Genomic DNA, 25,568 nt, shown 5'->3' with positions numbered 1-25,568 from the left:
CCAGTGCAGAGCTTGCTCAGGAATGGCAGCAGGCAGGTGTGAGTGCATCTGCATGCACAGTGAGGTGCAGACTTTTGGAGGATGGCCTGGTGTCAAGAAGGCCAGCAAAGAAGCCACTTATCTCCAGGAAAAACAGGGACAGACTGATATTCTGCAAAAGGTGCAGGGATTGGACTGCTGAGGACTGGGGTAAAGTCATTTTCTCTGATGAATCCCCTTTCAGATTGTTTGGGGCATCTGGAAAAACGCTTGTCCAGAGAGGGAAAGGTGAGCACTACCATCAGTCCTGTGTCATGCCAACAGTAAAGCATCCTGAGACCATTCATGTGTGGGGTTGCTTCTCAGCCAAGGGAGTGGGCTCACTCACAATTTTGCCTAAGAACAGGCCATGAATAAAGAATGGTACCAAAACAACCTCCTAGAGCAACTTCTCCCAACCATCCAAGAGCAGTTTGGTGACGAACAATGCTTTTTCCAGCATGATGGAACACCTTACCATAAGTCAAAAATGATAACTAGGTGACTCGGGGGATCAAAACATCAAAATTTTGGGTCCATGGCCAGGAAACTTCCCAGGCCTTAATTCCATTGAGAACTTTTGGTTAATCCTCAAGAGGCAGTGGAAAAACAAAAATCCACAAATTCTGACAAAGTCCAAGCATTGATTAAGCAAGAATGGGCGGCCATCAGTCAGTATATGGCCCAAAAATTGATTGACAGCATGCCAGGACGACTTGCAAAGGTCTTCAAAAAGAAGGGTCAACACTGCAAATATTGACTCTGCATAAACTTAATGTAATTGTTAATAAACGCCTTTGACACTTATGAAATGCTTGTAATTTTACTTCAGTATACCATAGCAATATCTGACAAAAAGGTCTAAAAACACTGAAGCAGCAAACTTTGTGAAAACCAATACTTGTGTCATTCTCAAAACTTTTGGCCATAACTGTACAAGGGGCAGAAAAATATTATGTTAATTTTTGTCTTTTTTTTTTTTCTGTTGGCTCTTTACCATGCACCATTTCCCCCTGTAAAAATAAAAGAAGTCGGAGTTGGATGTGCATATGGGGTGCTGAGTTACCTATCTACGCTATACTCGCCCACAATACTTAGGGGAGCACCAACTGTAAATATGTCCCTGCACCAATATGCAACTTGTTAATCATAAGTAAAATTTTGACTATCACAATGTGTCTTCTCAGAGCGAAGACTTCTTAATTGGTAGAACTCCCCCCACCCTCCCTCACTTGTCTCACTAGTGTAACCCTTACAGATTTTCACATGATGAAAATGACCCTCGCACACTGCATAAGATGCACAGCAGGTTGGTAGGTGTTGGAGTCAAAATCTACAAACAACAGTTCCACTGAATCACCTGAAATGGAATTTACAGTACAAAAGAATCGGTAATATAAAAAACCATGTGTAGAACATTGTGACCATTGTATTAACTGAAAACTACTTAAAAAATAAAACCCTTTTATTAAAGCTGCACTGTCACATGGGTAAAATATTTTATTAAGTAGTCCCTCCCCTTAACCAGAACCGGCAAATCCGTTACATTAACCAGCTTTAAAAGGCAACGGAGGGGGTATGTGAGATGTAGGACTAATCACAAGCCAGTATCTCTTAGTGGAAGTTTGTGATTGGGCCTCCTAACCCACCCCCTCACCCTTTTTTTTAGAACCGAAGCTGTAAGAGAGACAGAGGAGCGTCAGGAAAAAATGTCAGGAAGGAGGGGCTTCGTCTATGGGGAGGGTTACATCTATTTATACATGTGATAGTCCTAAATCTGTTTTACTTTCTCAATGTTGGCTGACTGGGAGCTGTCATGATGGTCTCTATCAAAAATGTTTGCTATCGTGAAAGCGAAGAAAATCCAATGATGATGGCATTGCTGAATGCAGACTGTCTACTTATTTGTGATGCAAATAATCTATTAATTAAAGTCAGTGACTTTAATTGTGAGCAGGCTTTTAGAAGTGTGCAGTAAGCAACTTGCAATAATTGATTGTATAGTGAAGTTGATTCATCATCCTCTGTTAGAGTATGGCGAACAGCTGCTTTCACCTCAAGGCGGTCTCAGCTTGAATGGTTCTGCTATGGGTTGCATACTTGCCAACTCTCCCGGAATGTCCGGGAGACTCCCAAAATCCGGGTCGGCCTCCCGGACTATCAGGAGAGCAGGCAACTCTCCTGCGTCCCGCAATTCCCAGGCCAAAATGACGCGATTTGCAGTGAATTGCGTAAATTTGGCACTGCCCCCGCATTATTTCCATTGTGGAGGGCCAAAATGACGTGATTGACTGTGCTCTGTCTCTCCTGAACTCTAGTCACGGTCCTCTCCTGGACTGCACTGCCTGAAAGTAGGCAAGTATAGGGTTGATCACTATAGATTGTGTACACACTGACATTTGTTTTGTGTGGGGGCTGTACCTGAATGTTTGTATTTTTCTTGGTCCAGCCAGCATTTAAAACTGATTTTGGTGTGTATTGGCAATGCTCTGTATCATCACACCTATCCTGTACAACCAACACACTAAACTAGCCGCATTGCAATGATTTCCATCACTGGGAACAGGTGGGATAATTATTTTCCCAGCTAAATCATTAAATTTACCTTTGCATAATTATGTAATTCAAGACGTGCATGTTTTTGGGTCTTGAACACCAGAAAACCCTGTTCTAAAGAATATAAAAATATTTTCATCTTTGTCTTATTTTAATTATAAGACAAAGAGATTAAACAAATGTTTGGAACATTGCGCATTTGGCATTTTTGTGTTGCCCTCTCCCTCTGGTTCAACCAGTTTAACATGGACACTGTTAACGTATGTAAGTGTAAAGCTGTCTATTAAATTGCATCAATAAATTCCAATACCAAAATGTTATCAAGAACTGCTTCATTAATATTATATTTGGGAGTAATGGAGTTAATTGACAAATACAAAATATATTTCCTACCTGGAGTTCTTCTTTTAACATGTGCACACAGTCATTTTTATTTCAGTCCACTCTTCTTTCTATTTTTTGACAGGGATAATTACATTTTCAAGGTAATTGTATTCAATGAAGTTTGCTGTATGTGTGGTATTTAGTTGTAGTGTGAATGTCTGACACTGTTGCTAAAGCTGGGTACACACTACACAGTTTTCATCCAATAATCGGCTAAATCAGCCGACATACGACCGCTCGTTCAAAAGTCGGGTCAGTGTGTGCAGTGACACGATGGTCGAAAGTCTGCCCAGATGGACGATTGTCGCCTCATTTGGTTGGTCGTACCGTTTAATATTTTCATTCCAATCTCGTTTTTGTTGTGCAGTGTGTATAAACTTCCGACCGATCCACAACAGTGAGTATGAAATTGCAGTCATTGCTCACGACAACATGGCTGTAAAAAGTCGCTAAAGGGACGTCCGCTTTTCCCTTTATCGTCCTAAACAAGGCTAGTGTGTATGCAGTCCATGGACCGAGTGATCGGACCCAGGGGCGGATCTAGGCAACTGCTCTACCCGGGGCGATTTTAGGGGGGGGTGATTTAGGCCCCGCCCCCTTTCTAATTTCTAAGGCTGCTGACGGCTGCACAGTATGTGCAGGTCCGTTCAGCATTGGCAGTGTGCTGTCCCGCTGCTCTGATTGTGTTTAAAACACAATCAGAGCAGCCAGGCAGGACACTGTCAATGCTGAACGGACCTGCACATACTGTGCAGCCGTCAGCAGCAAGCCCCTGCTAGGGGGGCGATCGCCCCCCCCCCCCCCCTGGATCCGCCACTGATCGGACCATCGATCGCATGCAAAATCGCTTGGCATAAAAAGTTCTTTGAAATTTCTGTAGTGTGTACCCAGCTTAAGCTTTGCGTTAAATGAGATTAAATCCAGTCACATAAAATTAATATCCTCCATTCACATGATTGTACATCTGATTTTATTATGTTTTCTAGCACTAAATGGCACTAAGTTGTATAACAGAAATATAACTGAAAACAAGGCCAAAAAAAGACAGATCACGAGACTTGGCACATACAATCACATGAAGTTGAACTGTTTTCCTATACAATCACATACATGTGAAATAATTGTACAACTAACAAATTGGGTTGTGAAGCACACCTATTTCTGAATCAGATTCACAGGAACCTCATATTATGATTATATGCTGTTGCAGGAACCTGCTCAATTCACAATTTAACACTCACGGGTCTATTTAACATTGGTGGCTAGTGGGAGCAGAGCTGGATTAAGGCTCTGCGGGGCCCGGGGGACTTAATACAGGGGAGGGGGGCCTATGATGTTACATGATTATCATTTTAGACAAATGCACAGACAATACTGTGTGCACTACTTTTAGGTGCATGCAGATCTGCCTTCACGGGCAGTACAGTGGGAAGCAGGACATACCTCCCAACTGTCTTCACAGTCAAACCAAATCCTGACAAAGTAAAACAGTCACTGAAATTCGGGACTGCCCCACCAGATTCAGTTTGGCAGACTGTACTGCTTTCTCCTACCTGTTCTTGTCGGTTTCACCACCTGAGGCTAGTGGTGTCTTTAGCTCAGTTGCTGCTTGTTTGGATCCTGGAATGTTTGAGGCCCTATTTGGGGAAAAAAAAACAAAATGGGTACATGATGGTTAGAAAACTCCAATCAGCCCCGGCGTTAAATCAATAGCGCCCATATTTTATAATTAGGCCTCTCTCTAGCCCTAACATTAAAATAATAGTAGTCACATTTGGTATATAGATCTATTTCCCTCCAACCAGTCCTTTCATAAAACTAATAGCATACACATTCAATAAATATACCTATTTCCCTCCCTCCAAATTGCCCCAGCAATAAATTAATAGCATTTACGTTTAATATATATAACCATTTCCCACAACCAACCCAGACGTTAAATAATTCCTATTCACACTTAATAAAAGCTCTCCTCCACATTCAATTAGTAGCCCCAAACCACCCCAGCATTAAATTAAAGGTCCATTCATCCCATCTTAAATTGATAGACTCCATTATTGAATTAAACAGCCCTACCAGTAAATTAAATTGCCCCACCATCACCCTACAGATAAAATAGCACCCATTAAATAATTAGCCCTACACTCCATCATTAACTTAATAGCCTACCTCCCACCACTTTATAGTAAGACCCCCTCCCCCCACTCACTTACATCACACATTATTTTAAGACATCCTCCCTTCCCTCAGACTTGCCTTGTTCCAGCTGCACTGTGTTGGAGACTCTCTCTACCTCAATTTCATTACGCAAATATGGGACGACATCTGTCATGTGGTGCGTGTCCCATGTGACATCTGTCTCTTAAGGTGATAGAAACAGGCCAAACATAGTGGAAGTGATGGATCGTAAGATCTGCAGCCACTAGATGGAAGGGGCCAGCCACCAAGTACTACACTATTCCCCCACTGGCATCATTTTAGAGTGCCTAGTGCGGGGGGTAATTTTATCAAGCCAGGGCTCATTAGTGAGTGCTTGTAAACCCTCATCCCAAACTAAATTAAATCTTCTTCTTCACCAGCAGCCTAATGCTGCCGGGGAAAGGATGCTCTGACCCCTGTGTGCATGTGTGGCTAAGCGCATAGCGACTGGTCCCGGTGATGGATGAGAAGTACATTTGGCAGTGATGGAGTCCTATAGACTCCATTAAAAAGATAAACCTCTTGAGATGAAATTAGTTTTTAAAGGATGGCGTTGAAAAGCAAAGAAGTCTATGGGGATTGCAGTGACCAGCGTTATACAGGATAAGGCAGGAGAAATCTCTGCTTTAACCCCTTGATAAATTAAAAGAAGAGCTGTGATGGCCATTCTCTGTAGAAAACTGTTTCTTCAGGTTTTTGGCTCAGCGCAGCTTAGTAAATAGACCCCTCAGTCTGTTTGTAGCCCTGTCCTCCCTATCATAATCACGAGAGGTCCCTGCCGCCACCAAGTCACCACACTCATCCCCTGAAAAACTCTGTTCTGCTGTCAGTAGTCTGATGATTTGATTGGCTCATGGTAGAGTACATCTTACGAGTTGCTTATCTGGCCCAGATAGGGGCACATGTTTTATAGCTAACTCAGGACTCCTTTCACAAGATTGCTATGAAATATCCATCTTTTTATATCACCCTCTAATTCTCTTTATGATCACAATACCTGTGATTGATCACTTGTTAAATATTTGAGGTGCTCTTCTTGTGTGTTATGTAAGAAATTGCATAAAGTACATAATGGATAATCCTTATACAGTGTGCTCCAGGCTCTCTGCCAGTAAATAATTAGTGCCAAGCATCTTGATGAGGCACCAAATGAGCAGTAAGAATTGGCACACTTTGACATGTTTGTCTTGGCATACCTAGTGTGAATCTCCTGGAATTATTGCTGTAAGGCTGAGATTGGCATTTAGTTAATGGGATTAAATATTTTTTTTCCAGCAGATACACCCTTGCAAATACCCTTTTCTTTATTTCCGTTTATCCTGTCAACATTTTTACTGTCTACAATTGCATTGTCATATTTATTTGTAAAATCATTTCGATAAGATGACAGAGACAGACATCACACTATATATTTTTTTTTTTTTACCTTAACTTTGTATCTGATCAGCAATTTAATTAGTTAGCCAGTGAAACACATTGTTTCATGCACACAGTTGTTCCTTTCTCCCCTTTTTTAAATCCATCCATTTCATCTAGGGCATGCAGTCTGAAATTGCAGAAGACTGTGACAGCCCTTGTGACACAGGAGAATCTATACTATAAACTAACTAAAAGTAAACTAAAAAAGGGGCATGACAGTAAGTACTGGCTCCATGCTAAATGTTACCTACCTTAACAATTTGCCTTATCCCAAAATAATAACCAGCGCTGCTATATGCTAGCTTTATAAATATAACCCTGGTGTCTGACCTACATATATATTTCTCTTATTTTTAGTAGCTGCCAGATTCCTTTGTTGCCTGAACAAATAAAAATGGAAGGCAGACTGAGAGAGCTCCTAGGTGCATGATTTCCACTAGACGCAATGATTTCACAAACTAGTGCCATGATCTACCATAGCCATACTTGAAATTAAAACTGCACTGCCACCTAGGAAAATAGAGCACTAGAGTTACTCCGCACAGCCATTTTCCCAAGACACCTCTGTTTCCTTTACAGCCCTGGTCAAAAACCGGTGGGGAAAGGATGTGCCTGGGAGGACCAATTACATGTATCGATCAAGAGATTGTAGCTTGTGATTGTTCCTTATACTATCCCTATGCCATCATTTTAAGTTGGATATTTATTGATTTTAGGTTCTCTGGCACAGAGCCCTGGGAAGAAATTATGCATATAGTAGAGATGTGAGCTAACCCCCTTGTTTTGATTTTGGATGTGGTTTTGGTTCTAAAACGTGTTTATGTTTTTGTTATATTTCTATGTAACGGCTAGGTTATGAAAGCTCGGCTCTTGGATACCGATGAATACTCTGCCCAACGAGCACTGCATAGTATTAGTCTTTGAAGTTTTTGGTATGGGTGCAGGCCACATTCTTTTATCAGCATCATAATTTATTTATATACAACAAATTACGTAGTGCTTTATAGTTCGGTATCTATTTGCATAAATATCTACTGATGCCTCTGTCCATCTAATGATATCTGTTACTGCTTCACTCTCCATGATGCATGCTATCTAACGTTACAAATTTAGTCTGTGCGTAGTGTTTCAACATTTTTATCTCTTGCATTTTACACTAATTTTTTTTGTTGTCTCATTTATCTAATGGGCTTGCTTCAGTTGATAGCATGGCAGATGATGGTTGTTTTTTTTTGCTGCCGCTGCACTGTTCTATAATGCAATCACTGAATGTCGAAAATGTTTACAAAAAAACTCTCGCACGCAAACACCCACTTTTAAATATAGATGTCGCTGAATGACCCTTTGTTAGATTTTTCAATACTTGTCAGTTTTCAAAGTTTAGAATATATAACTTTTTTGGGGTGTACAGCTGCATTGACACTTTTACGCAAACACCCAGTTTTTTTACAAAATTAATTCATATGTCACTGCCACACACTTGATTACTTTCACTAGAAAAATTTTAAAAGAAATCTTTGTTTTTGCATTCTGCTGCTAATAGTCATATAGCAAAAGTTTTCCTCCACTAAATATACTACTTAGTTCAGAATTATATCTAACTCAGTCTATATACTAGTACTATTATGTATGCATTAATAACAACCAATAACCACTAGTCCATCTAAACTCTCTCAAAGATTGAAATTAAAACCAATTGATCAGCAAACTATTCTAGCTGACTGATATCTACAGACAGGGGTGGATTGGGAACTTAAGTTGGCCCTGGAAAAAATAATTGAAGTGGCCTCGTGTGGGTGGGGCCAAATCAAATGTAGGTGGGGCCAACACAAAAGTAGGCAGGGTTTAGAAGTACTGATATTTGGCTGTGGTAACATTTAAGAAAACCTAGATGTGATGACTTAATACACAGGGAGTCATCTCTAAAGGAATGCAGCGAAAAAGCTGCCAGTCCTGTGCTATTAAAATACATGAATCCTTTTGCATGATATGCGACTGATTTATACCTCTGTCTCCAACTTGTTTAGTTGCTTACTAACACATCCTTCCAATATTCCCTTCATAGAAACATATCTGACTTTAGTTAATAAGTTTAACTATTATGAAACTTGTTGGCACAAAAGCATTTGATCAGTCTGCCAGAGCAGCATATGAGGACCTTACTGTTGCATCTTTCCTTGATGTCCTGAAATGCAAACTACCAGTCCAATCTCTTTCTCTAAGTGTGTGTGTCTGTGTGTTCCAAAACATGCATTTCAAATTATCCTTATAATAAATGGCTTTCCAGGTGCGATCATCACAAAGCTGAAATTCTTGCCATAATGCAACAAAACACTTATTTTGCAACATTTGTGTTTAAGCCCTAATGTGCCCTGTGATTAGGGGTGGTTTAAAATAACGGTGCAGGGAGGGTTGGAATACAATGGCATAAGTGAAGGGGAGAGCTATTCCAAGGGTTTGCTGGTGATGCAGTAAGTGCAAAGGAGCAGGATTAATAATATTGTCAGTGTTATGGGGGCTGGTCATATGTTCAACAAAGTGATCTGAGAATGGGACCAGTGCAAGGTAGAAGGCAGGCAATGGGATCAATACAGGAATCACTAAAGTATCACCAGAGCTTGATTAAAGCTCAGGGGGGCGTGGGGCACTTGAGAGGGGGGTTGTCATTTTAGACGAATACACAGGCAAAACCGTGCACTACTGTTAGGTGCATGTAGCTCTGCCTTCACTAGCAGTACAGTGTGAAGCGGGACGTACCTCCCAACTGTCCTTGTTGTCGGACCAAACCTGACTAATCGAGACAGTCCCCAGATTCCGGACAATTGACAGACTCTCCTGTTCTTGTCACTTTCACCACCTGTGGCTGCTGTGTCTTTAGCTCAGTTGCTGCTTGTCTGGATCCTGGAATGTTGGAGGCCCTATTTGGAAAACAAAATGGGTACATGACATTTAAAAAACTCCAAACAGCACTGGCATTAAATAATAGTATTCCCATTTAAAAAAAATAAACTTATCTCCCTCCCTCCAAACAGCCCTAGCAATAAATTAATAGCATTAACGTTTAACAAATATAACCATTTCCCACAACAATCCACATTCAATAAATAGCCCTCCTCTCCAAACTCAGCCCCACATTCAATTAATAGCCCAGAACCACCCCAGCATTAAATTAAAGGTCTTCTCACCTCACCTTAAATTAATAGACCACTAATAAATTAAACAGATCCACCATCAACCAACAAATAAATGAATAGCACTAACCATTAAATAATTAGCTCCGACCCACAGTCCACCTTTAAATTAATAGCCTACCTCCCAGCCAAATTACAGTAGAGACCCCCCCAGCAATAAATTCATAACATTTATGTTAAATATACCTATTTCCTGCAACCATCACTGCCATTAAATAATTCATATTTACATTCACCCCAAAAAATACCCACATTCAATTTATAGCCCCCATACCACCCAAGGATTAAGTTAAAGGTCCCATCACCCCATCCTAAATTAATAACCCCACTATTAAATTAAATTACCCCACCATCACCCCATAAATAAAATAACACTCACTAAATAATTAGCCCTATCCTACACTCCACCATTAAATGAATTGCCTACCTCACACCCACATTATATTAAGACCCCTCCCACTCACTTCCCTCACACATTATAGTAAAATAGCAGCCCCCCCTTCTCTCACATAGTATAAGAGTAGAGAAGCCCCCCCCCATAGTATAAGAGCACCCCACATAGTAAAATAACATAGCAGCCCTCCACATAGCAGAATAATAGAATAACAGCCCCCCACATAGCAGAATAATAGTATAACAGCCTCCACCCCACTTACACTTACCTTGTTGGAGTCATGCTCTATTGAAGTTTTCTCTGTCTGCATCGCGCGCGCACATGGGACAGCACCTGTCATGTGGTGCTCATCCCATATGGCATTCTGCTTTAACGGGACTGGAGGAGGCCAAGTATGGGAGGAGGGGAGCTCCCTGATTCTTATCTTTGTAAGTTAATATTTTTACTCCTCCCTCCCGGCGGCGCCGGCCTCGTTCTATCCTTCCCCCTCCTTGGAACCCCTGGTTCGGGGGGGGAGACTGGACCGGATAGAACGAGGCCGGCGCCGCCGGGAGTAGTAAAAAAATTAACTTGTAAAAATAAGAATCAGGTGGCCTACAGCAGCCTCAGGTGTCACTGGCCTCCCGGGAAAATTCCCGGTAAGGGCAATGACCAATCCGCCCGTCTACAGAACTGTTTTAAAATAACTACACAATTCTATTGTCCCTCTTCCACCCTGAACCCTATTCATTTGTAGTACCAAGCAAAAAGATACGAGTAGCTTGAAAAGAATTAATGTAGCTGACTGAACAGCTGCCAAGGTATGTCCAATCAACCACCTTACTGTGCACACAATTAAATGAAAAGGCATTGAATATTGGCACCAGCTGGATATGTCCTGAACTTCATGGTTATGGCATGGGAACCTGTAATTTTTATACTAGTTGGAAGAAAGTGGCTTTCTTGAAAAAGAAAAATGACACTTTAAGTTCTAACTGAATAACTGATCCTAACGAAAAATAATTTTAAAAATGACCAGAAGCTGCTATTGGGAGCATAACTACCCACCTGCTGAGCATGATCAGTGGTATTGAAGGTGTCTCTGTTGCATGGAAACCTAGCCTTAAGTGTGCATGTAAGTGGCAATATAGGGATCCTTTATGTAAATGTCAGTGGCTCTGCTATATTATTCTGACAGATACCTGTCATTGTAATACAAAGTAGCACAATAATCAAGTCTCTTGACTTTTAATTTTAATCTATTTATAGACAATATATTGTCTGAGAATTAGATATGCAAAAGCCCTAAAGGATTATTTAGCATTAAAATCTGTATCCAAGGCATTAACATCAGTGGGCATTTTAAACTGCCATGCCTGTCTCCGCTCTCCCTACTTAAACCAAGTAGTGGAGTTAATTCAAATGGGCTGAAATGCGGTTCCAGTATAGGCTCATTTCTGCATATGCTGTGGGAGTGCCAGGTGGTGCAAAGGTTCTGGGTTGCGGTCTGGGAGTGTGTGTTTGTGACACAGTAGTTATGACCCCTCCCCTTGACCCCAAGGTATGTCTTTTTGAAATCTCCTTGGAAGAGGATACCATTGTTTATAAATATATATTCATACTTGTGACGCTGGCTAAAGTTATTATAGCGAATACATGGCTTGCCATAGACTCTACTGATTTACAGAAATGACAGCATGAATCATGTATAATATACATGTATAATAGGAGGAATGCAATACATAAATACCACAAAATCTGGTCCCGATTGGTATAATTCAAGTTATAGAGTACGTTCCAGTGATTTAGGGGTATATTTACTAAACTGCGGGTTTAAAAAATTGGAGCTGTTGCCTATAGCAACCAATCAGATTTTAGCTATCATTTTGAAGAATGTACTAAATAAATGACAGCTAGAATCTGGTTGCTATAGGCAACATCTCCACTTTTTTCAAACCCACAGTTTAGTAAATATACCCTTTAGTGTTGACTCCAACTACCAGCCCATAACTACTTTATTAATTTGCTTGGTGGGTCCCTGGGATGCCTAACCATGAGTGCAATGTGACCTAATTTGTCTTTGTTGTTGTTCATGTATACTAAATGATGGACGATGCCATGTTTGCATAATTGCTTCCTTATTTGATGTTCTATGGCATTTTATAAATGGCTATATTTTTATGCTCTGTCATTATCGTACTAGGCTATGCCTAACGAGACTAGTTGGCTTATCTAGGAAGCTTTAGTTACATTAGGATTGTTGTTTAGATGTAAATGTGCAAATAAAATAAAAATAACTTTAATCAAAAATACCATGCCTGTCTACTGTTAAATGCAGACACATGAAATACACATAATGCACTGAAAATGTGCTACATTGTAACTGACATGATGCAACTAATTTCAGTGCAATGTTTATTTTAGGTATCCAGGTTTAAATGGCCGCCTTGGCAATTATTGCAAAAACTATATGATGCTGATAAGAATATATCTGTTTAGCATACATTAAGGCGCATTGCAGTTAGGTGTACTATACTAAACTACAGCCACTACTTCCTTTCATTGTCAATAGCTAACTACTAACTACTGCTGCAGTACAGCGCACATCATACACCTAATGCAGTGTTACTAAATGAACCCTAATGGGGTTTTTGTTTTGCTGTCAATATATGTGGGGAAACTAAACTTTAATTCTATAGATACAGCACTGTATGACCTGCAATTATCTATGTAAGACTATGGTGGGTATATATTCAGTTACAGCAGTACTTCACCAATGTCTTCCCTAAAACTGGACCACATGGCCAGTCAGTCACATGATAGTCTTCTGAGGGACACGTGCTGCAGCCCTGTGACAGTTCTGTGGGGGTAAACAATGAGCCGTAACACTGCCTGGCTTTTAACCAATCGGGAGCAGGGAATGTATATACACCCCTATGAATTCAACACCGCATTGGCAGCACGGAAGAGAGAGGCGGAGCTACAAACGTGACAGCCTTAATAACAAAACGTGACCTATGCTTGTGACATCTCTTCATGAAAAAATGTAGCTAGCGATCTGCTAGACGGCCACGCCTATTTCTGCTATACAGTATGCAAATCGTATGGGCTGAGAGAGCCAACGAGCTTCACTTGCGCCTCATCCAATTAACAGCAACTTGCGTCACTCGAGGTCCCGCGTTGATATGTCCCATATAGAAGTGAACAGGCCACTCCCACAGTGTACGTCAGAACTTCAGGCTGTGAGCCTATGGGCCGAGGATGATGGAGGTCATGGAGCTCATTTACATGGAGCCTGCGGTTTGACCTGTCAGCGCGTGGAGCTCATGAATAATGAAGTGAACTTGGAGGTTCTCCCCGTTTTCCCGCAGTTGTTCCGTGCTGCCGTGTTCACCATGTCTGCGCCACAGCCTTCGGTCGAGGCCTCCAGCTCTCCGCTTGCACCCGGATCCCTTCTCGGCGACTCGTTCCCTCTTGTGCTGAAGAAACTCATAGAGAACCCTCCAAAGCACTTTCTGGATACTGTAGATGTCGGTAAGGGGCTCTATCCAGCCCTGGCGCCTCCTCCCGAGCTGCCTGCGGCCATATGTAACGTCTCCTGATAACACCAGGAAATGGGATTAAACACAATCTTATTGGTGGATCTTAAATACTGTATATTATGACAGATCTGTTTTATCCAGCTATTCAGATAGGATTTATCAGAAGTATTCAGTCACATCAGATGCGCAGTATAATGTGTACACTACAGAACCTTATACATGGCAGTATAAATCCATGGTTCCTTGTGTGACATGTGGCGATTAGATTGTATACATTTCCTTGCATTATTATACTGGCAGGGTACATGGTCATCTTCCCTTATGGTAAAGGGGCAGCACATGAGGTTGTTGAGCTGCATGTATTATTTGTGGATTGAGGTGTAGGGTCTTGTAGGCTACCTGCCTACTATACTGCATAAACAATTCATGTTTTATTAATATCAGTAAACATGAGCACTTCTGCTGTTGTGGGACCGCGCAGACTTGTAATGTAACAAAACAACCATTGTCTGAGGTTGGTGGACCTAATTGGCCACACATCCATAAATCTTCTGCTTGGTCTGTGTGAATGTACCACAGTGGCATGCCAACATTGTCATAACACTGCAGTGGTTGTCACTTATCAGTGTTCTCTACTCAAGCAGTATATGAGCAAGTGTGGACTTTGTTGTGGTGCTGAAGGTTAGAAATAACACTTTTTAAAGTCTACTCGGAAGTATGTAAACTGATACATTTTGTTAAACTTCTTTTCTAATCCTCTGTCTTGGTAGTGCACTTGGCCATGTTTAATGGCTCAGTGACTTTTGGTTATAGGCAATACATTACTGCTGTAGTACATGATCTTCCATTGGTTTTCTGCTCCATAATGTATTTAAAGTGAAAGAGCATCCTTTTTTTAGATTTTATATCCATTGGGTGCTTTGTTAGACTGGTCCCCTCTTCTTGGTCACTGAAACCTGCCATTGGTTTCCTAAGACTATGGCCATCACAATGAGAGCTGTGCAAGGACACACACAGGAATCAAAGAATGGATGGTCCACCCAATTGATTGTTGTTTGTGGACTGAAATACTTATTTTAAAGTTATCAGTACCCAGTCAGGTTTAATTTTTTGGGATGCTTTAAACATAATGCTGATGAGAGTATTGAATGCTGCATATGCATACAACTGTCTATTTTTGCCCTGTGTATAAACTTTGAAATAATAATGTGCTTAATGCACTTTTAGTATGAAATGAAGTTCATACATCCAACTTGTTTTTGTGTTTTACAATGTATGGTGCAGATACAGTGTTCACAAGTGTTTTTCCTTAATGCTTATCTACTCTTGTGTTTTACAGATAAAGACAAGACCAAGTTGGACAAGGATGACAGCCTTGATGAAAATGCTATGTCCGTTTCGGCTGCGCTCATGCCCCCTATCTGGGATAAGACAATTCCATACGATGGAGAGTCTTTTCACCTAGAGTACATGGACCTTGATGAATTCCTGCTGGAGAATGGGATACCATCCAGCCCTTCAAAGCTTGCCCTGGCAATTCAGAACTCTCTTATTCCTGTAGCTGAGCTGGAAGATGAAGCTGAGCCAGGTTCTTCTTCCTCTACACCACCTATATCTCCATCTGTTTTGCTGAAGACCTCTGAAATAAAAGGTAATAAAATAATTATATATTTGCTTTTTATGTATTTTTTTTATTCAAGTTACAAAAGAACTAACAATGGGAAGAAATTTGCACTCTAATAAATTTAAAGAATTAAATGCAAATCTTAAAATGATCAAATAAGTATAAGTATGGAGGTTAGATTTGCTGTTCACTGTTCTCCTGACTTTGCAATGCAGCTTTGTCCAAAATTTAAAATGTGATGGGGTAATTCCTGCCCTCTCCATTATTCACTACAAAAGATGTAAAACAGGTAATGCTGGTTTACCTACATACATTAGATTTGCTAGATCCTTTGCAGCTTATGCAAGTGCTGCTGTCTGCACTCTCCCTGGTTTACTATGTTGTAAGACAGTATGTGGGTATAAATAAAGAGAGAAGACACTGTTTCAGCCAACAGTATACTACACTTTATTCACAAAACTGACATGTTCAGTAACGTGGCGATTTCTTATATTGTTATCATCGTTTATTTAAAGGTGCCACAAAGCTCTGTACCGCCAGACAGTCAGAACGACAAATCATACACAAAAACAGGCGACAAAGGTACAGGGTAGAGAGCCTCAGAGCTTACAGTCTAGAGCGGCGGTTCCCAAACTGTGTGCTGCGGGTCCCAGGGGTGCCGCGGCGCTGTCACTGGGGTGCCGCGGGCCAGACCTAGAAAAAAGAAGGAAAACGGGAACTTACCAATCCGCCGGGCGCCGGGACCCAGCAGCCTCCTCTCTCCCGCAGCAGCTGTCACTGAATATCAGTTAGGACAATACTTCAGTTACAAACAATATATAATACCTTATCCTTTTTATAATGGACCAATTGGGTCTTTATGTTTATCAGCCCTTTAAATCTTAACAACAAATAGTACTTGACCGTAGTGAAAGCGTTAACTTACAAATATGCTCTATTGACTTATGTGTGTTGTGTTTTGTATTTTTTATTTTTTTTCAAATTCAGACAGTTCCCTAGTTGAAGATGCCGACCCTCCCAGTCCCATGGACCCTGACAAGGTGGAGGTGGAAGTAAACTTCAGCCCAGACCCCACAGACTTGGTTCTTTCCAGTGTACCAGGAGGGGAGCTCTTTGACCCAAGGAAACATCGGTTTGCAGAAGAAGAGCTAAAGCCACAGCCCATGATCAAGAAGGCCAAGAAAATATATGTTCCAGAAGAAATGAAGGTGTGTGTTACATCACGTTCCATCTATATTCAAGTCTATTAGTAATGGGATAAAATAAATGTAATTATAACACATTTGTGTTTTTTTTTTTTGTTTGTTTTTGTTTGCTTAAGTACTAAAATGAGATTTGGTTATATTTTTTGGGTAGGGATTTTGCTTTATTGTCTGCATGCATTGGTTTAATGGACGGACTCTAAAATTTGATTGACAAATAGATTTTGAAGAACAAAATAAACTAAATTCCGTTACGTAGAAATATGTTTGCTAACAGAGATGCAGAGACAACCATTGCTTTGACACTAAGATACTGTGTAGAACGAAATGGAAGTAGCTGTTTTATACATACATCTATAATACAGCGACTTGCATTCAGTTCTGTATTACACCTTAGGCCCCATTTGCATAAATTTCATTTGTTGTACTAGTGCATTTAAAACTAATTGACAAGTGTCTGAGCAACTTACAGGTGCATTTATTTTTAAATCAATTGCAACCCTTTTAATTGTACTAGGGTGGACTCAAATAATTTAATTGGGACATTTAAAGACAACTGATAGTATAGGTTTATTTTAGCAAACTTTTGTGAAAAGGGAGTGAACTTGGACTTCGTTGTCTGTTTTGTTTGTAATTTATAGTTGTTTGACATTAGTTTGTCTAGTTTTATATAACTTTATTGATGTCAGTCTTTCATTGTGATATTTCCCATCAGCTTGCAGTTTATTAAATAAACCTTCATGGTGTTTCATTGCAGGATGAAAGGTATTGGAACAGACGGAAGAAGAACAATGTAGCAGCTAAGCGATCTCGAGATGCCCGGCGACTCAAAGAAAACCAGATCACGGTCCGGGCAGCGTTTCTGGAAAAGGAGAACACTGTGCTGCGTACAGAGGTGGCAGAGCTGCGCAAGGAGCTGGGCAAATGCAAGAACATCATTTCCAAATATGAGAGCCGCTATGGACATTTGTAAGCATTCACATATAAGCGTTAACCCATTTCCTTTCCTCTCTGACCAAGAGTACGACCAGTTTAAAGCTGGTAGCTCATAATATTGTTTACACATCTGTACTCTGCTAAATAAGAATGGGATCTTAGGAGAGGAGCAGGTGCTGGGTCTAAAGAACTAGTGATGTTGTTTTCTATAGAATATTGACAGAACTTTCTTGCTTTTTGATATCGTTCAGTTGACTGATAAATATGTTTGAGATCATAAAGAACAATCTTGGTGGTAGCCATAGTGTTCGACACATAGGATGATGTGTACCATTGAGAGAGTTATAGATGCATACTGTTCTGTTGCCTGTCTTCTGTGATGCTACATGCCAGTAGAAAGTGTAAAGCCAAAGTGGATATGATCACAATATGAAACCACTAAGAAGAGAGACCGGACATCACATACCTTCCTGGTACTCTTAGTTGTGAGAGTACAGTTGGCTTATTCTTACCATGCTTTATATACCCATGTTATGATCTGTTTTTATAAAGATAATTATTGTTAAAGATGTACAAATGTTGTGTAGGTATATTACAGATTATGACCTACATATTCAGACTGCTATGCCGACTGACACAAATGCTAGTGACGGCCCTGTTTGCAACAGGGAGTAATGGAGTGAAAGAGATTTGGAGGCGAGTGCAGACATAGTAGGAGCTAGACTTCAGGTCAGCAATGTAAGCTGGTGCAAAGTAATTGGAGACAGTTCAGTTTGATTCTGGAGAATATGTGGAGTTATATAAACCAGGTGAAGGAAAGAAAGATAAAGCCAAGGGTTAAGGCCTACCAATTATTGCTTACATTTAGAATTCTCAGCTGGTTAGATTAGGAATCCAAGTGAGATTATTGGCACATAATATGGAGTTGTGTGGTATGAATGAGTTTGGTATTGGTGCTGGGGGCACATTGGCAATCTTATTACTTGCAGTGACATTTTGCTTTGTAATAAACTGTACCCAAGCACCACCTTTCAAAATACCTGCTATGTGACATCAAAAGTCCCTACTGATTATTACATTGTGGAGTAGATTTGTTAAACCTTCTAAAATGGAAAAATTGAGGTGTTGCCCATAACAACTAATCAGATTCTAGCCATCATTTTTCTAGTACATTCTAGAAAAGAACTAGAATCTGCTTGGCAACACCTCTACTCTTCCTTTTTGGTAGGATTGATAAATATATACCCCTTTTTTGGATCCTTTCTACAAGAATGTAATGAGTGTTCTGCACTTGTAGATCTGCAACCTTCCTTCAGTTTCTCCAGATATTGGGAACCTTTGTCGATACTGCTTTTGTTGAATTAAGATGTTTAGCCATTTGCAGGCTGAGATGTGCCCATCCCTGTATTTCTGTATTAACAACCATATCTTGCATGTGCAGCCATGATTGCTATTATATGAATCATTTTCTTATATTGTAGATCATAGTTTCAGGTGCAAATGTAAATGCTATTAGGTTACTGTGTAAATGAATGTACAAGGCTGCAAGGTTTAAGAGAAAATACATAACTGAAGTTGAGTCTATATATCCTTATCTACAGAAAGTGTTTCTATCTTTTAATACAGAAGTGTAACTAATAAAAACAGTACTTTGTTATGTCATTGCATCAGTGTCGTAAGTTACAGGAGTCTTCAATGTATAAATGTCATTTCTCCCACAATTGGGGGACATTGGGTATAGTGTAGTGGAGATAGGCGTGTAGCAAGAAAGTTGCTAATTAGTCATACCCCTCTATACACCCCCCCCCCTTCCTGTTTAGGTTTTAGTTTAAGTGCCCCAGTGTGTAGGAGATTTGGGGTTGCAAGACAGCCCCTGATATTTAGTTTTCTTGTCTGTTTATTTAAGATGCACATAAGAGAGACTGGCCAGCCTCTAAGGTGACTGTTGCTCGGTGGATTATGGCTATTATCTGTCCGGCTAATAGTGGGGCTGGGCAGCCTGTTGCAGATAATCTTAGGACTCATTCCACGAGTTTCGTGAGTGCTTCCTGGTGCCTCGACTGACCAGCTGTGTCTGGTGGCCACCTGGTCCTCCGTTCACACGTTTGCTCGGTTTTACAGGTTTCATATGTTTGCATCAGGAGATGCAAGTTTTGGAAGAAATGTGCTTCTAACGTTTCTTCTAAGCGTTCCCACCTGTGATGGCGGCTTTGGGACATCCCCAAATATCCTCAGTGTCCCCCAATTGGTTGTGAGCGAAAGTAGGATTTTTATACTTGTGTAAAATACGTGTAGTTATTGCTAATTAGCAACTTTCTTAAAGTGCCACATACCTATACACACTACACTATAATCCGGTGTCCCCCAATGAACTAGGGGAGATGGATTTTACATAAGTATAAAAATCCTATTTTGTGTATGAGAAGCATAATACATATAACAGACAAAAACTGGTCATATAAAGGCACATGTGTAATTATACTGGGAACTTAAGTGTTTGGTTTAAAGGAAATATGGTTTCCCTTTCTTTTCAATTTAGGTTTATTTTCACTTTTTATATTTCATTTTCTGTGCATTATAACACATGGAAGGATGTTATGTCTTTATGCAAAAAAACGTTTTGCCTTTCATATTTTGCATATTATGTGAGTAGAAGTGGTCCTATTACTCAGTTTAGATAAAATTGAACCTCTGGTGGTGAGCTATAGTAGTGTACAAATCTAATTTCTGTTTATATAATCTACAGTAAAACTATTAATGGCTCCTGTCTTGGGTAGTAACCTCTGTTAATAATTTCTTGATTCTGATGGATAAGTAACGATAAATTAGAGTGATTTACACTGGCTCAAAAATAGAATTCATATGAATTAAAGTTTGCTGCAGTAGAAGGGCTAGTGAGATGTGTGCACTGGCACTATGGTCAGTAAATATGATACGGTCCCTGTTCTTGAAATTGTAAATATTTTTAATTACGCAAAAGACTCTGTAAATCTAGGAACTGAAAACGAATTGCTTTTATATCACTTTTTCTATCTGTAAATTTTCCTTGTGGGAAAATAAATGTCTTTTATCTTTAACATTTTGTAAATGTTATTTCTGTAAATTGACGTCTTGTTAAACAGAACATATCATGATATAATAAGAATGCTGTATGGCTGATGTCCTCATTTAACCTTTGTTGCTTTTGTACTGACTCTATTCTGCTTTTCTTCAAAGTGACTTCAGTGATTCAGAGTGATTCTTCTTTCAACATATTTTTTTCTTTTTCCTCAAAACATTTTTACCAATAAAGCTAATCCATTCCTGGACAGCAGTGGATTTGACACTTGAAAACATGAACAGGTCTTAAAAAAAACTACAGCTACTACATACAACTCTAAGGTGATTTCCTGGATGATAGAGAAAATGCCCTTTTTTGAAGAACATATATTGGAAGGAGCTAACCCTGCAAGCTTGTTGGGTATTTTTACGTTTTGTGTTTGGCAAATGACTGAACAAATGATAAAAAGAAGCACCTTAGCTTTGTTGTGCTGGAAAGGAAGGAGTCGGTGCAGCATTGAATGGTCATTAGCTGTTTGTAGCACAGTACCATGCAGAATTCATAAGGAATGTTGTAAGTGCTGTGTTTTTAATTTCTTAGTACAGTGACGCGAAGTCCAACATTCTGTTTTGCAGTGTAACATCTTGTATGATGTTCAGAGCACATAAGTCGAGGGGTGGGAACTTGGCGATAGATTGGCAGGGACTTTTAATTTTTTTATTTTTTGACAAATGACTGTTTCAATAGGGATATTCTCCTCCCTTCCATTTGCATATAGTAACAGTGACAATACGGAGCATTTGTCAGCAAAGGAGCTGGAAGGTACGTCATTAAAAGTTACCCTTCCAAGTATGACAAACAAGTCCGTTTTGTGATGTGCTGCTGATTTAAAAAAAATAAATATAAACATATTTGAATTCGGAGTGACTGGTCTCCATTCTCACGATTGTTTAAAAGTGCACCTGTTGCCTACACACTGGTGGCAGTTGATTTGTGGGATAAATCAATATACATCAGACTATATTCTCTTAATTTGCTAGTAATTAGTGACCTCACCAAGGTCCTTTGATGGCTAAGAATGTTCCACAAAATTGTTGCCTGCACTGTGTGGAGGCAGTGGGTTCACTTTAATTTCTGTGAGGAAACATTTTTACATTCAAGCAAGGTATGTCAAATGCATGAAGTACTTTTTAAATATATTAACTGGAAGAGGAGCTATATATTTTGGTATTTATGTTTTACAGTTAGCCCAACCTCTCCTTATTTTATAGTGTGTGATTTGTCTATTCATGAAAACAAACGCTCAGTCTTGGCTTTTGCAGAACAAAACTCAATTTTCAATGCCCCAATATGCAAGTACTGCTTTACACTTTCTTCTCCCATACTGGGAACACTAAGGTCCATTTCAACTTAACTGCTGTCTTTTCAGTCTATCTTTTTCTTGCAGTTTATTTTCACTTTTAAGGATGGTGTGTCTTGTTTGGTAATATCTTGCTCAAATATATATATATATATATATATATATATATTATAAAGTGGTTCGTTATTAGCAATTTTTATATAATTGTCTAACTCTTTAAAATTTTATACTAAATAAAAAATATAGTTTGGAAGCTTGAGAGTTTCATTATGTAGGCAAAATGTATGTATACCTTACAGATGGCTATCACCTGTACATAAAAGTATAAAATAAATCTGTTTCCATATGTCTCAATAAATGGGATTCTCAAGTAATTAGGACCTGTGTTCTGTTTGTTTTTGTTTTTTTTGTTTTTTTTATTTTATTTTGTGCTGTGGAAGGGGGAAACGTAAAATACACAACCAGAGTTGTGATGGTATGGGTAGTGGCTTAGCCCACCTATAAGAAATCTGGTCAGTATGTATGCAGCATGCAAGAACATGCAGTATTTGCCATGCTTGCAAACAAATGTTTGTATTGGCATCCCCTGCATGGTTTGCTTGGCTGCTAAATTTGCACCTTACTTTAAAGGATCTCGCTGCACAAATGGTAGCATGGCCTTTAAAATGCATTTCCATTAATAATCCTGCTTACGAACCACTGGGAGTAGAAATGACATTGGTTACAGTTCTCTGTGATAAGAACTCTTACAGGCTTACCCATTTACTCCCCTTTAATTTAAAAATATAAACCAAAAGCTCAAAATCTAGATAAGGTATCTCAATAGTAGCCATAAAATTCTCAAATCCAACCATGTACATGTAGCTGTGTGTCTTGTCAAAGTCAGCAAATTGGATAAAGTCATTTTTAATTAAAGTCTAGCGAACTTGGTTGTCTTTGTCTGAATAGATGCGTACGGTACGCTACGGCGTACAAGGGCACACTACGGCGTGAAAGGACGTACGCATCCACTACACGTGGCAGCAACAGTAATTGGTCTTTTACCATACATTCGCACAAACACGCATACTTATAAAATAGTACACATTAATGGTAGTTGCAACACATAGTCAGTTATGTCGAAATATAGTAGTATTTATGTTATATCAGAGTTACATGCATATTAGTGAAATACACGGAACAGGTTGAAGGAATTACATCATGAGTGGTATCATAATGAACCTCGTTACATATCCTACTGTTTGGTTCACTCTGCGAGGGAATCGCAGAGTGCATACACAAGTTATGAATGATAGGGAATTATGAACTACTTAAGACTAAGGAATCTTGGCGGGAAGAGCAGAGCATACTCCCTGCAGAGATGACCCCCTCCTTTGGATTCTTTTGTATGAACTAGCCAATGATGACGACCCCTGAGACCTTCCTGAAACGTGGCGAACTCAGCGCAAGCGCGCCCCCGCCACCTTATGTGGCGGGAGGGGTAAGTACAGCCGTTGTTAAAACTGTAAATAGAAAAATTGCTAAGTTGTATCCTGTTTTAAGCCAGTTTAAATCAAGTGTATCTGAAAATGAAGATGAACCCACTGTGATTTCGGCCATTGCCCATGCTGTTAGTGTACTAGAGGCTCAGCGCAAGTATGAGAAAATGGCTGAGATAGGTGAGAGTAGCGTGATCACTAGGAGTGAAAGCGTTCTAAATCTAGAACCAGCAAATCCTGTAGTGTCCCCTGAAGTTAGTATACCAGAGGGTGCGTACCCAGTCCGCACAATATCAGTTCCCAATGGGAAACCGGATAAGGATGGTGTAGTGCCTTTAAGAAATGTTACAATGCATTGTCCCTGGACTAGATCAGAATTACGTTCCATTATGACTGAATTCCCAGATCCTAGAAAAGTGTTGGCTAAGTGTCAGAAATTTGTTAAAGACAGGAAATGCCCACGAACCAACAAATAAGGATTGGCGTGTAGTGTTGAGGGCGTGTTTTCCTCCCAATACTAACATACAAAAATTCATTGAAGATTGTTTGTTGGAGGAAGATGACCCCTTGACTGATGAGATTAACCAAAAGAATATAGAACAAATTGTCAAACACTTAGCCATCTATTTTCCAGTAGTAGTAAATTTAAGTAAGATTTTCACCATTAAACAAAAGGATAGTGAAACAGCAGCAGATTACTTCACTAGAGCTATAGCAGCGATAACATGGTTTACTGGGATATCCAACATAAGTGAGGACCCACATCACAGAGAGGTAGCTGTAGGAGTACTGATAGATGGCCTTAGAGAAAATTTAAAGACGACAGTACAAACCACATTACCTAATTGGAGAGGCGTCATGGTAGAGTCTCTTAGGGAGTCTGCTGTGGAGCATGACAAAAACCTTTTTAGAAAAAGGGAAGAGAAAAGTGATAGGTTAATGACGGTAAGTATACAGGCTCTAGAAGGGGTGCATACACGACCACCAGCATACAACCCATATAACAAGAAACCTAAAGTGATCAGGTTTTTCAACTGTAAAGAGGAAGGACATTACAATGAGAGATTGTAAAAAGGAAAGACTCAATACACAGAGGGGTGGGTCACATAGATATCCTCCAAGGAGGGATTCACATAGACTAGAAGACTCGCATCTACCTGAGCATATTACAGCAGCAAATGCTGCGCGGGAAATCAATAGCGCTAGGGGTCAGGTCATACCTGTAGTCTACAGCCAGTGAGGTTAACTGAGAGTCAGAGTGAAGAACCAACAATGATAGTTGACATAGCTGGTAGGAAACAAACCTTTCTTGTAGATACAGGGGCGGCCCGATCTGTTATAACCTCTCCTTTCAATCTACAGGTGACCAGTAAAACCATTCCAGCTATGGGGGTAATGGGAAAAGTGTTACATTATCCTCTAACTAAACCCGCTAAAGTTACTATCGGGCCTCTGCATACTAAGCATTCGTTTCTCTTGGCTGCAGCGGCTCCTACTAACTTGCTAGGGAGAGACTTGCTATGTAAAATGGGATGTGTCATATACTGTACTTCAGATGGTGTGTTCCTAGATATACCCGAGAAGGTCGCACATGAGGTACAGGATATATTGGACACCCCTCAAAGGTTAATGTTACACTCCACTGTTATAGAACACAGTCCATCTCAAGTAAAGGGGATGTTGCTGGAAATACCAGGTTCTCTATGGACCAGAGATGGACAGGACACTGGACTGATGGCAAACGTAGCCCCTGTCATGGTCAACCTAAAAAGTGGTAGGGTAGCTCCAAACATCCCACAGTATCCATTAAAACCGGAGGTGGAACTAGGGGTATATCCTGTTATTGAGAGGCTGATACAACAAGGGATTTTAATTCGTACAGCCAGTAAAGCAAATAGTCCCATTTTCCCTGTGAAGAAGAATGGAGGGAGGGGCTATAGATTAGTCCAGGACTTAAGGGGAATTAATAAAGTTGTTGAGAGCCAATTCCCCGTAGTGCCGAATCCAGCTGTCATCCTCATGCAGATTCCACCGTCTGCCAGTCATTTTACTGTCATTGATCTATGTTCTGCTTTCTTCTCAGTCCCTCTTCACCCTGACTGCTAATACCTTTCTGCATTCTCCTACAGGGGAGTGCAATACACATGGACCAGACTACCCCAGGGGTTCATTGAGAGCCCCAGTATTTTCTCCCAAGCCTTAATTGACTGTTTGCAATCCTTTCAACCCCACAATGGGTCTGTTCT

General features: G+C 40.1%; 1 protein-coding gene across 3 annotated transcripts in view; it reads left to right on the top strand.

Annotated features, from left to right (window-relative positions):
• The window catches only part of TEF (TEF transcription factor, PAR bZIP family member), a 28,618-nt gene extending 6,400 nt beyond the window's left edge, over window positions 1–22,218 (top strand). Inside the window, exons 1-5 of one of the 3 annotated variants that reach the window (XM_075182991.1) lie at window positions 13,169–13,674; window positions 15,022–15,333; window positions 16,294–16,514; window positions 17,266–17,477; window positions 20,661–22,218. In XM_075182991.1, the coding sequence (XP_075039092.1) occupies window positions 13,326–13,674; window positions 15,022–15,333; window positions 16,294–16,514; window positions 17,266–17,477; window positions 20,661–20,682 (1,116 nt within the window). In that variant the 5' untranslated portion in view covers window positions 13,169–13,325 and the 3' untranslated portion in view covers window positions 20,683–22,218. Of the gene's footprint in view, window positions 1–13,166; window positions 13,675–15,021; window positions 15,334–16,293; window positions 16,515–17,265; window positions 17,482–20,660 lie in introns of those variants that run through there. The other 2 variants (XM_075182992.1, XM_075182993.1) reach the window with 2 other exon arrangements.
• The last annotated feature ends 3,350 nt before the right edge of the window (window positions 22,219–25,568 follow it).

This window comes from Mixophyes fleayi, chromosome 8 (assembly GCF_038048845.1).
Source record: "Mixophyes fleayi isolate aMixFle1 chromosome 8, aMixFle1.hap1, whole genome shotgun sequence".
NCBI classification, from domain to species: domain Eukaryota; kingdom Metazoa; phylum Chordata; class Amphibia; order Anura; family Limnodynastidae; genus Mixophyes; species Mixophyes fleayi.
Note: the sequence above shows the minus strand (reverse complement) of the source record. Positions and strands in the feature narration are given on the sequence as shown.